The sequence below is a fragment of the Hylobates moloch genome, unplaced genomic scaffold (assembly GCF_009828535.3).
Source record: "Hylobates moloch isolate HMO894 unplaced genomic scaffold, HMol_V3 SCAFFOLD_6, whole genome shotgun sequence".
NCBI lineage: Eukaryota > Metazoa > Chordata > Mammalia > Primates > Hylobatidae > Hylobates > Hylobates moloch.
In genome coordinates this window covers 51,545,312-51,560,796 of record NW_026652281.1, presented here as the reverse complement: position 1 = coordinate 51,560,796, position 15,485 = coordinate 51,545,312, and the positions used below count along the sequence as shown (strand labels likewise).

Here is a 15,485-nt window from a genome sequence, read left to right as displayed (position 1 = left end):
TATAGTCCCAGCTATTCGGGAGGCTGAGGCAGGAGAATTGCTTGAACCTGGGAGGCGGAGGTTGCAGGGAGCCGAGATCGCGCCACTGCACTCCAGCCTGGGCAACAGAACGAGACTCTGTCTCAAAAAAAAAAAAAAAGAAAAGAAAAGAAAAGAAAAATAGAAAATAAGCACCCTCATCTAGGATCCTAGTACCTAAAGAGACGGGCACTATATACATCTTGGTGTATTTTCCTGCATCTTCTTTGTGTGCATATTTTGTTTACGGAAATGATGCATATCTTGATTTTTAAGCAGAAATAGCAAAGGAACACCATTATAGGGCCTAGTCTGAAAATGATAAATAATGTGCTTTGTGATAGATAAATCTTTTCCAATTAAAAAAAGACCCATCAGTGTGTGTGGCATTTAAGTATATAGAAAACCATTATTCAAGTACCTTGGCATTCAGTATGGCATTTAATGTTCATTATTTTGTGCTCTGTTTTGGAAGGGAGGAAAAATTTACTTCTTATTCAAAAAGTAATTTGTGACAGTGTTCCCACAAGTGATTTAGCTGTCATTAGCAAGTTCTAAAAGAGTACTGCAGCAAACATTATTTTAACATTCTTTTATGTCATCACAAGAGAGTTCATACTAATTGTGGGGAGTTGATTGTGGCTGCACAAGCTCATGTCTCAGTGCCAAGAAAAGCTAAGCTGAAAAGCTGCACCGAGGCAGTCACGCCTGGCTCACCGGGAGATCTAGCCCCAAGTGGCCAGCACAGGCTCGCACTGGGTGTCTGACTTGGGAGGCTAAAGTGACTCTGGGAAGTTACAAGATTCTTTTCAACTGTGGTTCCCCCATTTTTTCATTAGAAATTTTCATTTATTGTTTCATTGATTAGAGTATTTTCTAAGATATTTTTTCAGGGAGCGAGCACAATGATGATTTTCTGAGTGTGTGAATGTAAGCATGTTTTCTCGTTGGTGACTCACAAGAAAGTCAATCAATACAAAATTGTACAACATTCTTGGGTCACAGTTTTGTTCCTCAAAATTCTGTATCTGTTGCTTCGTGGTTTTCTGGCTTTTTGTGCTTCAGAGATGTCTGAGGCAGCCTGCGTTTGACTTACTTTTTAGGAAGCCTATTTTTCTTGCCTTGGTGCAAGATTTTTTTCTTTTGTTCTTACAATTTAAAAATAGTACCAGGATGTACCTATATATTAATATGTGTTTTTCTTTATTAATTTGTCTTGGAATGTCTGTTATTTAGTTATTTCTTTAATTATTGCTCTTATTTCGGTTTCCCTTGTTTCTTCTTAAACCTACATATGCAATAGTTGCTCTTTATCAGCTGTTTCACTTTCCATGATTTCAGTTACCCACAGTACAATACAATGAGATATTTTGAGAGAGAGAGAGACCCCATCCACATAACTTTTATTACAGTATATTGCTATCATTGTTATATTTTATTATTAGTTGTTGTTAATCTCTTACTGTGCCTGTTTTAGAAATTAAACTTTATTATAGGTATGTATGTATAGGAAAAACCATAGTGAATACACAGCTCAGTACTATTTGCAGTTTCAGGCATCCACTGGGGAATCTTAGAATATATCCCCTGCAGATAAGAGAGACTACTGTAATTCTGACATTAGACATTCACTAATCATCTGCCTCACAATTTTCTCTTGTTGACATTTACCCTTGCACTCTGGGAGAGTTTCTGAAGTTTGCCCCCCACATATTTTATTTCTAAATTCTGCTCTTTGAAACTTCTGATACAGGTTTAAATTTTGGTTTTGGTTTTTGGTTTCTTTGTGTCCCCTTCTAATCCTCTCTTACCTCTTTGTCTCACTCCATTAGCTTTCCATCTCAGTCTGTAGCTCTTTACTCCATTTCATGAAGGTAATACCATCTTGTTTCCTATCAAGGATGTACACTTTTGTCTGAATTTTTTCTTAGCATATATCATTTTATGAGATCTGTCTTTTTCAGTCTTCAGGGTAATGGTGCCCTCTGCCTTTCTCTGTGGCGGTTTGAGAGGTAAAATTTCTTCCTGGTGACTCTTTTAAGGAGAGCTTGGCCTAGTCCTAGAGCTTGTCAGCGGTGATGAGCACATTGTCCTTAGCGCTGCTCTCCGTCCATGTCCCTGCTGACTAAATCTCCTCATACCTACAGCTGTTTGGCAGGTGAATATGCACAATGCTAGTAAAATCCCCACTACCTAGTGGACTTTCATTCATTACAGAACATCCACTGTATGAAATGAGATGCAGAGAAGAATTCCATTTTTTAGCAAGGACTGCTAATGGGGCTCTTTTTACCTCCACCCCCAAGAAGGCCACTTTGTACTTAGGACAACTGCTCCCCCAGGTGCAGCATGCTACTGCCACACCCTGCGCACAACCCATCCTCCCACGCCCTGCCCACTCCACTGAACCCACCAGATTTCTGCTTAGTTGGTTTCCAGGATTTGGATTTGGAATCTTTGACTTGGGTTAGAAAGCGAGGCACTAGTGGGGAATAAAGATAGGTTGCCTCATGAGGAGGACTCCTACCAAAGAGGTGTAACTGCTAGGTTTTCTAGATGTCTACATTTCTGCGTGAAGTCTGAGCATTCAGGAGAGAGGGGGTCTTTCAGGGATGTAAGCTTGTTCTGTTTCAGATGCATGACACAACTGGTTCACAAATTGTGCTTTTCAATATAGTTCCATTGGCTTCGATTAGGATGGAGATTCTGCCTAGATTTTTGGCATTTGGTGGGCTTCCTTTAGTGTTTAGTTAAGTTCTGCCCTCTTCTATGAGAAAATGAAAAAATAGAAACTTCTAGAGAGAATATTTTATACCAGGAATTCTTGAAATTGGCTCATAATGACAGTGTTCAGCTTCTTGAATCAAGCTCCTCTATTCTAGTTTGCTTTGAGTGCAACCTATGAAATGGCTTTCCATTTAAACTCTGTTCTGTGTATTATTCAGTTCCTCATGAGTTTTAACAGAGGGGCAGGAGGATTGTTAGCAGGACATGATTAATCATCACAGGGCATTTGCATCACCTCTTCTGTGGGATTTCTCTGTGTGGTCCCGGTACATTTGTCTTTCTCTGTAAGTCATCATGAAATAATGTTGGTCACTGCTTGTTTTCCTATGAGCAAAACTTATTTACATAGATATTAGAATTATTTTCCTACGTGGAATGTGTCAGATAGGTTTTCATGAGGGCTGCATGAATTTAAGTTCAAAGCTACAATTAAAACTCCAGGCATTATATAGACGTTAAAGCAGTCTATTTATCCTGAGATACAAATTCAGTTTGAATTCGGAGAGAAATTTATGAAATTTACAAAATTCAGGACAAAAATTCTGTGCCATTCTGAGACCACAGTGAGAGCATCTTCTTTCTCATCTGTTGTGAAAACTTTGAAGAGCCACACTCACAACTCAGTTAACCTGCTATTGATCTGTGGTTTCTGTAGAAGCAGCATATGATGCGTTCTGAGTGTAAGGTTTAGAGTCCAATGCCTGGATTTAATTTCCAGCTCTGCTAATTCCTGGCTCTGTGTCTTTAAGCAAGTTACTTTGCCTCACTAAGGGCACATTTCCTTATCTGTAAAATGAGGATAATAATAGTTCTTACATAAGAGTCAATGTGAAGAACAATGAGACCATCCATATGTAGTGTCTAGAATAGTGCCTGCGACATATGAGGTGCTCTATAAATCTTAGCTCCTGTTATTGTTATTATTGGTGTTACTTTATTATTATTCGGTCAGTAAAGAGAACTTGTTTGGCAATAAAGGTGAGTCTCGTATTGATGTCTACCTATGGTATGGGGCAGGGCTCAAATTCCTTGGTTGATTATATATTGCAGCACCTTCCCATTAAAAAATGAGGGAAGTTTGATATATTAACTTTAGTAGCACTTTTGTTATAAAACCAACTACATGCAACATGCAGAAACATACGCCAATAGCTGGAACTAAAGACCTCTGTGTCACTATCTTTTTTTTTTTTTAAAATACTTTTAGTAGAGACAGGGTTTCGCCATGTTGCCCAGGCTAGTCTCGAGCTACTGACCTCAGGTGATTTGCCCACCTTGGACTCCCAAAGTGCTGGGATTACAGACGTGAGCCACCATGCCAGACCCTATGCGTCACTATTCAATGAGCTGTTTTATCAGAAGCTAAGGATGTACTTTTTAAAAAGAATATGAAAATAATGTGCCTTTAAATTAAGAATCTGTGGTATACAAAATGTTGTATCATTGGATAGGTAATGGTATTAAAAAAAAAACTGAGCGCTTTTCCTCTATGAGAGAATATATAAATATATACATAAACATATCAACATTATATCATACAATAATAATATACCCTTCATTGTCTTATTTTAGATTTATGAGCTGAATTACCTAAGATCTTAGGTCCCACCAAATTGTCTCTGAAAAGATTATATTTTATTGCATGTGGAATCAGAATAAAATACTAACAAAATATTGACGGAATTGAATGGATATTCAGTTCACTTCAGCACAGATCATAAGCACTAGAAACCTCATGGACAGATAGATTAAATATTATTCCAGAAATATCATGTTTAAAGTTAATTTCTTTTATTCTTTAGACTTTCTTAGTTTCTCAAAAATAATGAGATGACTGGTTCAAAAGGGAAAATAACCTGAAATCATACCCCTAGCAAGATATCTGCCTTATCTAAGGACTATGTATGTTTCTTATCGTAATGTCAATATTATTTTTCCATATAACAAAATACATAATGGCTTGTGCATTATAAAAATAGTTCATTTGTGAAAGCAAAATCTTATGGCAAATTGACATCACAAAGTCTTTTGTTTTCAAGTATTATTATTACAGAATGCTTGTAGAGCATTGTATTAGTACCAAAACAAATTTAAAACTCTCTGTTTCTCATATTTCAGGATATGACATGAGATAATGCAGTGATTATCAACTTTTTTTGTGGCTAAGAATCACCTGGGGATGGTATGAGAAATTTGGACTCGTAGGTTCCATTTCCAGAGACTGATTTAGATCTGAGGTGGGACCAAGGAATCAGTATTTTTGCCAATCATTCCAGGTGATTCTTCTCTTATGCCAGTGGTCTTTTGAGCACATTTTGAGTAGCACTGAAATAATTCTTGTAGAGTGCATAGCGTGGTGCCTAGCACACATAAACATTGATTTCTTCATTTCTTTTTTTTCTTTCAGTTTTTTTTCTTTTTGAAATGACCTCTCTTTTCCCCGCCTGACCAACTCACTCTGCCATATTGTGGGAATACAGTAGAGCACACTAAGAGAGCTGCAGTTCGAGTCAGTGGACCTTCTGGGAGGCTTTGGTTGGAGGGACCAGTTACTGATCCTATTTCTTCCCACTTCTCCCAGGACCTTGTCCTTTAGATCTTTTGATTATTCCTTTTTTTTTAACTCTTTATTTCATGACTCCTCTTTAGACTACATATTAGCTCAATCTTCATCATAAACTGTTTTAAAGCAATTCCTTTGAAATTGCTCAAGCTCCCATTCCGTCTCTGTCTCTAACCCTCACTACCAAAATTCCTGGTTAAAATTATTGAAAAAAAGAGTGTAGAGAGAAAAGAGAGAGAAACTAAAATCAAGTGTTGATAAATGCCTACATGTAGGGAGTGGGAAGGATAACTCAAGTCAAAGAAGCAGCAAGCAAAGGGGTAGAGGAAGCTGGGTGCTCCCTGTCATCAGTGTGGGGGGTGCAGGAAGAAGTGGAGGGTCAGTAGGACTGAAATGCTGATATTTCCAGAGGGATGGGGGCTGAGGTAAGGTCCTGATTGGAGACTGGGATAATATCAGTTCTCTTCCAAGCTGTTTTTGTGGAGTAACAGAAGGTTTCCATTGTACTGTGATTATGATTGAGAGGGTGCTGAGTATGTGGAGATTGTGCATGGTAGATTCTTCTTCCAATGTATGTAGATTTATGTAAAGAACAGCAGATAAAGCAATGAAAAATGAAGTCAGTGTTTACTTACACAAAAAGAGATAAGTTCTGTAAGGAAAAAATATTCATGTTACTTGTTAAACAATAGTAAGGCAGACTTCATTCCAGACTATTGCTATAGGTGTAGGGACCACTGCAAGGGAATTTTGCAGTAAGGGGGGAGAAATTATAGGGGTGGCTGGTTTTTCCGAGAGGGTTTTTGTAAGAATTGACTCCATAGCCAACCTTAATTTTAAAAATCTAATTCCATGCACATCATTCTCAAATATTGCATTCTATTATAGTTATTCAAGGCCTTGGTAATATTTAGCTCCAAATATAATGAAGAAAAGTGGGGATTTATAGCCAGGAGCAGGGTCGAGGATCGGTGGATGGAAAATTAAGAGGAAACATCAGAGATAAGGCAGATTCTGGGAAAAGTGACCTATAGGATTCTTGCTTAAGGCCAGTGGGTGATCAGATCTCACCTGGCGGATGGTGGAGGATGAGGGGACTTGATCGGATAGCAAGAATGGAGGATTCTGACTAAAGTAGTGTATCAATATTCTTGCTATGAGTGGATAGTGCAGAGATGAACATGGAAGTCCAACAATGAGGCCTAATTGAAAAAGAGCTCAGAGGAGCCTGATTAGAATTTAGTCAAGGAGAGAATCTTTGTCAGTGTGACTGAGACACTTCACATCTTATAGATGTCTCGGATTGTTTTGGTACTGTTCTCTGCCAGTTGTTTATTGGTAAATGAATTCATTTATTAACTAAGAAACATCAAATAAGAAAGCTGTTGTTTGGAAAGAACTAACAAGTGAATTCTAAAAATTTGTTTGTCTTAATCATTACGATTCTAGACCTCCTAGTTTGTTATTCACGTTAAAGTTGGCATCTTTGGGCTCTCTCTTTTGCACATCAAGCCTCTCATTCCTAAAGGATCCAATTCAGGCTTAAGGACCAGAAGTTTTGGACTTTAGTACCATTCTAGAAATATATCACTCTAAAATCTGAAATCTACAATTTTGAAGAAAATTATTTATAGGAAACTGAGAGCTAAAACAATCTTATAATCACATCCCATTTTTGGTTTCACTTAGTACTTAAGATAAAAAATGCTTCTCTGAATATAATTTTGTCACTTTTTTTCCTGTTTGCTTCCTTAATACAGCAAGTAGACTCAGTAAAGTCTGATGCAATATACTTATTTCACTAGTGAAATTGAAAGCTGAATGACTGGCAAATTTAAAAGTTAATGAGGGTTCTTACTACCAGCGCCAATATCAAAGGTTAGACGTTTGTTAGATGTCATATGGTGCTATCTGCCTGAATGTTAACCATATAGTTCAGGGGACACCCAGTGGTTAAAAGTAGGTAATTCCTTGCTGTGGTACAGTGTTAAAAAATTAGGGAAAAATATATTTCTTGGCTCAGCAATGATCACACATTGTGGACTTTTTCTTTCTGAATGAGTACATGTTAGGATGTGTGTGTGTTTTGAGAAAATGTTTGGTCTTGACTTTATATATAAATTTTCTTTGAATAATAAAAACTCACCAATAATTTTGAAAATGTTAGAAATATGATTAAACTCTTCCTTCAATTAAAACAAATTAGAAATGTGGAACAAGTGACTGCGTCATAAATAAGAAAAGCCTTTTTGACCCAGAAATCCCAATTCTAGGAATGTATACCAACTATATAATCAGAGGTGTACATGATGACTTACTTAAATCCAACGATATTTATCATCATAGCTTTATTTATAATAACAACAAACTAAGAAGGAAACACCTGTACGGAAGTAAAGTAAAATCATAGCACTGATATACTGACGAAGGCATTTTTAATACTGTGTTTTGAAAAACATTTAATGACAGGCAAAAATGCTTATATTAGGTAAAAAATCTTTCTAAATGTAAGATTACGATTCCATTCATATAACATACTTATGTTATCTTGTGCGTATTTTTGTATTTGTATAAAAATAGGAAAAAACTGAAATTAGGTGTCTTGGATGACAGGATTTTAAGTGATTATTATTTCTTCTTCCTACTTTTTCTTCATCTTAAATGTGTTTATTAAACCAGAAGAAAAAGAACAATAAGCAGCATAGATAATAAAAGAGTAAGATAAGAGTGTTTTAACAATGACCACAAAAGTACCCATGCATGTATCTGCTTAGACCTTAAAGAGAGAAGTGTTGTGTATTTGAGATTTTTTACTTTGGGGCCCCTAAGAGATACTTTCAGAGCAAGGCTGCTGCTGCTGTGTGTGTGTGTATGAGTGTGTATGTTTTGTGTGCTTGTGTGTGGGGGTGGGGGGCACACACGTGTTTGAGAAGAAAAGCACCTCTTAAATACAGACAGAAAATAAGGACTTAAGAACAAAGACAATTTGGAGGGCAAGAATACTGAAATATTTTTAGTTCATATTCTGTTTGGAATCTGGTGAAACTGTGATCTTTTCTCTGAAAGCTACACACATGTACGAATACAAAAAATACCCTCCAAAATGTTACATACAGTTTAAAGAGGTTTATATGCATACACTATCCCCACCCTTGCAGGGACAATCTTATCAAGTAGATATATTTAGGAGGCACTATGTAATAGTATTTTCCTAGGTGGCTTGCTGATGTCTGAAATTCTACCATTAACAATTTCCTTAGTCTTTCATTGCCTTTTTCTGCATCTTGTTTTAAACTGTAGGTATTTCTAGTTAATATATTCATCATTAATGCCCTTGTGAGAACTAGTTTGGCAGGAAAGGAAGAGAATACTGTAAGCATTTTTTTCTGTAGATTCCGTAAAGGTAGTAGAGAACCAGAGATCATTTGATGAAAATAGCTAATACTTACATAGGTATTATATACGCATGCAAATACACGTGTGCGCACATGAGCACACACATGCCCATTATGACAACCCCATTCTCCTGATAAGGAAATTGAGGCACAGCTTGATTAACCCATCTAAGGCTACACAGCTATTTAATAATAGAACCCAGAATTGAAATCACTTTCCAGAGTCTGTGCTTTTAACTAGTATCTGATACTCATCATAAAATTACCTGTATTATGAAGTCTACCTTACAGATGGAGGCCAACTCCATAGACTTTCTTACTTCTATTGTCATTTTTTTGTTATTCACTTCTCTACTTCTTCATTTCCCTCTTTCTTCCTTGTGTGATGCCCTCTTTTCATTCAATATTATATAGCAAGTTCAGTCATTCCAATTCCCATGACGTAGGTATAGCTATTTTCCCTTTGTAGGTAGGAGATAAGGCTCTGAGGGAAGCAGAGGCAGCGCCCTAGAAGAGCAGCATTTTCCTGACTCCTGGTCAGTGCAGCAACCTCAGGACTAAAAAGACTTGAGCTGGACTACCTTGAGGGGTTCCACTTGAGATGACACACGGAAACTGAGTAATCAGAAAAAAAGAACAGCAACAACAACAAACAATTCACTGAAGTGTGCTCACCATAGTGGGTGTTATTAAGGTGCTAGAACATGGGACATTTCATTCAGCATGTGAATTTATTTATTATCTATTTTTTTGAGACGGAGTCTTGCTCTGTCACCCAGGCTGGAAAGCAGTGGTGCGATCTTGGCTCACTGCAACCTCCATCTCCCAGGTTCAAGCGATTCTCCTACCTCAGCCTCCCAAGTAGCTGGGATTACAGGCATGTGCCATCACGCCTAGCTAATTTTTATTTTTAGTAGAGATGGGGTTTCACTATGTTGGCCAGGCTGGTCTCGAACTCCTGACCTCAGGTGATCCACCTGCCTCTGCCTGCCAAAGTGCTAGGATTACAGGCATAAACCACTGCACCTGGACTCAGTGTGTGAATTTCTATGTAATATTATGAGTTAATGGGTGTTTTTCAGAGCCAGCATATTGTATTTACTGGTTTGCACTTGCGGTAGCACACATTTATACTTCTTTTGGTAATAAAAGCAATTTGTACTTATTTGGTCACCACTTAAACTATGGTGTTAAAAGAACATTTGTAAATAAAAGTCACAATTTTATAATTGCTAGTGCTGGAGAATCTGCCTACACTTTTGAAAGACAATCTTTTTCTAGACACTATTTTCAAATAAAGCATGTATTTTCATGTAGAAACACAAGACTTCTTGCCATTTTATAGGACAACTACTAAGTTATGGAGTAGATTCTTAACAAATATGCCAAAACTTACATATTTTAATGAGAGTTTTTATCCTGAAAAATACATTTCATGAAGTCTAAGAAATGTGTTGTTATGCAATATTATCATTGTGGAAATGCCAGAGTGTACTTACACAAACCTAGATGGTAGATACAGCTTTATTTATATATAGTTTTTCATATAGAAAACAAAATGTCTCAGCACCATGATCAAATATTAGTCATTTCCCCTACTTGATCTGCAATGCCAATATCATGTGCCATACATCAAGTTTCTGTATATGCTCCATTATAATCTTATGGGACCACTGTACCATATACAGAAAATGCAGTCTGTTGTTGAGTGAAAAGCCCTTATTCAGCACATGACTACATACGTTTCTTATTATATCACAATATCACATACTCTAAAAGTTGATCTGGTCCAACCTAACAAAGCTTAAAAGCAAATCTCAGAAAAATCAAACTGTTTCCAAGTAACTTAACAGTATGCCATTATTAGAATCATGAGCTAGTTCTAAGGAAAAAATTACATTTTTCTATCCCATAAAAGGTTAGTATTTTTTATAATTGTATACATAATAAAACTCATAGAAAATTGTCAGCAGCCACTAAGTCTTCTCATGTGTACAAACCAGACCCACTGGGGTTGCCCTGCGGAGGTCAGTCTGTTCCACTGCTACCTGGGCAAGGACTTTGGGCATCTCCCTTTAGAGCCAGGATTTTCAACCTGTGGGTCACAGACCTCAGGATATGTTGTAACTCATTTAACCCTCAAAATCACTTCCGAGGTAAGAGCAGAGTTATTCACCCTGCTCAGAAAACTGGTGTTAAGAAATGTTCAGAAACTTGCCTAAGATCTCATAGCTGGCATTTGGTGGAACAGGACTCTTGCTATATAAATCATAAGGTAGGACCATTGTCCTAGAGAATGTGGTGCCTTTCTTCACAGAGTCATGAAGTCTCAGGGTAAAACATGTGGCTTCACTCAGGGAGCCCTTTCTGAGATTTTAAGTGACAGTGACACAACAACTCTTTGCCTGGCTCTTGGAACTTCATTGTTATTTTGAAAATTTTAACGACTCGAGTTCTGATTGATTCAGTAAAAAATTTTTTCTCTGAACTACAATAGATATACCAAAAAGTATGCAACTAATTCTTTTCATGCCTTCTTGCAACAGATGGTGCAATATCATATAAAAATGAGCTTGTTTTGAGAGTTTCTACTTACTGTGAGTAGATGAATTCTGTCCTCAGGGTGGATCCAGCCCTATCACTAGTTAGTGAGTATGCGGATCTAGTGAGCTAAGAGATCTGTCCAGGGCAGGGTGGAATTTCTAAGGACTGATGCTGATGTTAAGGAGTATAAGTGTGAAGAAGATACGAACAAAACTAAGCACAAGGTGACATGAAGTCAGAGGACGCTGAAAACCTTGCACCTGGCGGCAAGGGAGGACTCATGGGGGTCACATAGTAACCTGAGAAGACTAGGAAGCAAACCAGATCCTGGAAGAAACTGATGATCCCAAACTCACGTGACTATAGGGCTATTCTGATCCCGTGTCACTTCAGAATAAATGTCTTGATCCTGCATTTTGTTTCATCTCATACCATACATGCCTGTACCCAGCATGCTTTGGCTGCACTGGCTTCTTTCTGCTCCTCCTGCTTACCAAGCCCAATCTTACCTCAGGGCCCTTGCACATGCTGCCCTGTCTACCTAGAATGCCTCCTCTCCCTCATCCCGTATTTACATGGTTGGTTTCCACACAGCAGTCAGGTGTTAGTCAAATGTCACTTCCTCATCCATCCTGTCTGAAGCAACCCTGAGCCAATCACTCTCTGTTACCTCATCCCGTCTCACAGTCTGTTCAGGACTCACCATTCTCTGAAGTCATCTTGTTTTTTCATTGACTTACTTAAAGGCTGAGTCTTTCTACTGAAATGTAAGTGCCACGAGGGCAGGAGCTTTTTCTGTTTAATTGGTCATTATATCCCCATTGCCTAGAATAGGACCAGGCTCATAGTTTTCCCAATGAATGAATGAACAAATAAATATGTGAAGTCAGACACAAATGAAGAAAGGGGGCCAAAACAACTTGTAATTAAACTCTGATTACCACTCTGAAAGTAAGGAGTCTGCTCTGTATATGGGTGCATTTCTAGGCTTTTGCATTGTATTTTCAGTGCCAGATGTCAACAAAGGGCTTAATAAATACTTGTTAGATAAAAATCTAATGAAAGATGATTTTACATATTCCAGTCTCACTTCAGCTGAACTGCATTGGTCCTTTGTGGACTAAGTAATCCAGGCAGCTCTGAGAGCAAGCCAGTCTTTAGGGAAACAGATCATACCCACAAGAAAGTTGAGGGAGCCTCCGTTAAGTTAAAAAACATTTCGTTTATTAGTAAGTCATTTTCAGCATATGTATTAAGTTTAAACAGTTATTATTTTTAACTTAATAGTTTCATCACAGCCAAAATACAAGTTTTTAAATTCTCATTGGCAGATCCTAATTGGCATATTGTAAGTAGTGGAATCTATTTATAGACTTTAAGTATGTGGGCTTTGATGTAGCGAATGGAATCTGTAATTAGCCCAGGATTGGAACATGGCCTTCTTCAATTGTAGTTAAGATCAAAAGCTAATAGCTGGAGTTTGGGACAGCTGTGTCACATTGAAAACTGACCTAACCTCCTTCAGTTTCCTCGCTGGAAAATGAGAGGTTGAGATAGGTAATGAAGTTGAAACGGATAATGCTACTGCTGTATTCTTGTCTTTATGTCTTATGTCCAGTCTTTTACACAGAATCCATTTGTACATTAAGGTTGTCAGAAGCTATTTGTTATTATTTGTGATAATTTTAAAAAGACTAGCAATCTGGATAAAATATAGGTTATCCCCTCCTTTTACCATCTCACATATCACACCTGCATCACTAGCTTCTTAGCAGCCTCTTTTGTTTTTATCACATTTATCTAGGTTTTTTTCTTTCCTTGGTTGATGGTAGTAAGTGTATGCTTGGGAGAGACTATTCATTCTACAGATGATGCCTGGGAGCCTGAATTCCTGCAAATGCCTGTTAGGCCCCCTAGAGTGGTTGGCGAGTGGACACATAGAGATTGCGCTTTGAGGGCAGCAAACTAAATTTTGAGTTTGGGGCATGCTAAGACAAAATTTACCCTGAAGAGAAAGAAGACTTCAGTTCAAACTTCCATGGCATGCATTTTCAATAAATTAGAAAATATAAATTTGGCTAAATATTTCTTCTAAATATTAAAGAATGAAACCAAGTTATTCTCAGTTATACATATAAAATATTTATTGCGTAGACACAGAACACTTTAATGTGTTATATGCTAGCTAATTTATGCATTATCTTGCCTTGTGTACTCAATATTTACAGTATTTATAGACCTTGGAGCATATCACCATTTTACATTGTAAAGCTTTATAGTTGGCTGGGTGTGGTGGCTCACTCTTGTAATCCCAGCACTTTGGGAGGCTGAGGCGGGCGGATCATGAGGTCAGGAGATCGAGACCATTCTGGCTACCATGGTGAAACCCTACTAAATATACAAAAAATTAGCTGGGCGTGGTGGCATGTGCCTATAATCCCAGCTACTCAGGAAGCTGAGGCAGGAGAATTGCTTGAACCCAGGAGGTGGAAGTTGCAGTGAGCCAAGATCGCATCACTGCACTCCAGCCTGGGCGACAGAGCAAGACTCTGTCTCAAAAAAAAAAAAAAACAAAAACAAAAAATAACTTTATATGCTTGCTTCTTTGGAATATAGATATTCATAAGAAAGAGATACAGGATATGAAGGTCTTGTTGAGAAAGCAACTGTGTATTTTACTTTTCCTTTTTCTCCCATTTATTTTCTTTTTCTCAATTAAAATAGTTGCATAAGAAAACACAAAAAAGCCCAAGAAGGATTTTTTAAAAAATTAATTGTCACACCATCAGAAAATAACCTCATATGACCTTAAAGGATCATACTATACATACTATTTTATAATTTAACTTTTCTTTGTATAAAATATGAATAATATGTTTTTATTTAATGAAGTGTTCTTCTAAGATGTGATTTTTAATGACCAGATGATATTTCATCCTATGGCTGTCCCATAACATAACCCCCTATTATGGGAGGCAGTATAGGTAGGTAAGAGATTGGAGTCTGGAGCAGATATCCTGCCTTTTACTAACTGTCACCATGGCCAAGTAATTCATTCCTTCTGTTCCTCAGTCCCCTAACCCATGAAGTGGAGATAACAATAGTATTGGGTTTATATCGGTTTATGTTGTTACTCATGGTATTTAAAACACTTAGAGTACTTAGAATAACATTCTAAGAGGCTTTATTCTTGGAGCATTTTATCCTATTATTATCTATAATTCTATTATTCTAATAGAATAATTACCTGGCACACCATAGTACTTAATAAACACTCATTATTATAGATATTGTTTTCAGTTTTTTTAGGTTATAGCACTGTGGTGAATATCTTTGTAGAAAAATACTTTTTCTCTTATCTTATTTCCCTAAGATACATTTTTACAAGTAGAATAGCATCTTTGATATATATTTCTAAATCACCCTGCATAGACATTGTAACATTGTATACTCTCTATGGCACTGTAAGGGTGAGTGATGTTTTTGGAAGTACATGAGAACTGCCTCAGTGAGTTTTGCAGTTCTCCAAAATCACTGAATATTGAACAATTGAGACTTACTCAACTTACTCTTCATTTCAATATTTGTATCATCTTCAGGCAAAGTTATGAAAAATTCAAAGCATATGTTTACTTTGGGTATGTTTCATATATTAGTCTGATTTTTGCTTGAGAAAATATTTGTATTGATATGTAAGTTTTCATTTGACTACATTGGTAAGGTGTTTCCCCCATTGAAACTAATATTTTCTATTTTCAAGAAAAAAGCAGCAAGCCTCGGCAGCAGTCAGTCCTCCAGAACCTATGCTGGTGGAACAGCCTCAGCCACCAAGGTCAGTGATTTCCTGAACACAAAAAGACCCCTACTGTATTCTGCAGGGGTACCATTAGTGGGTGGGGCCTGTAGGAATGGCAAACAGTGTCCGGATATCACTGAAGGTTTTTTAACAAAGTATCATTTCTGTGCTGGAAGACAGAATATAATTTCTTAATAATGATGTGAATGATATAAAACCTAGTAAAACCATTTATTGTATAAATCTTCTTGGCACATAACAATAAGCACTAAATAAATATTAATTATTATCATGACTATCTGTAGATAATAATAAACTTTTGAACATACTGTGAGTAAAAACGTAGTGCTCCCACTTTAGAAAATAATTCAAATCTTCCTCA

At 37.1% G+C, this 15,485-nt stretch overlaps 1 protein-coding gene across 23 annotated transcripts in view; it reads left to right on the top strand.

Moving 5' to 3' along the window:
- CAST (calpastatin) overlaps window positions 1-15,485 on the top strand; it is an 800,936-nt gene that overhangs the window by 701,967 nt on the left and 83,484 nt on the right. For 21 of the 23 annotated variants that reach the window (XM_058440706.1, XM_058440705.1, XM_032156783.2 and 18 more), the window contains one exon: window positions 15,068-15,139. The exons of the other annotated variants lie outside the window; for them this stretch is intronic. Coding sequence is in view for 18 of the 21 variants with exons in the window: in XM_058440690.1 (XP_058296673.1) it covers window positions 15,068-15,139 (72 nt within the window). In the remaining 3 variants the exon portion in view is untranslated. The remainder of the gene's footprint in view (window positions 1-15,067; window positions 15,140-15,485) is intronic. 23 annotated transcript variants of the gene reach the window in all.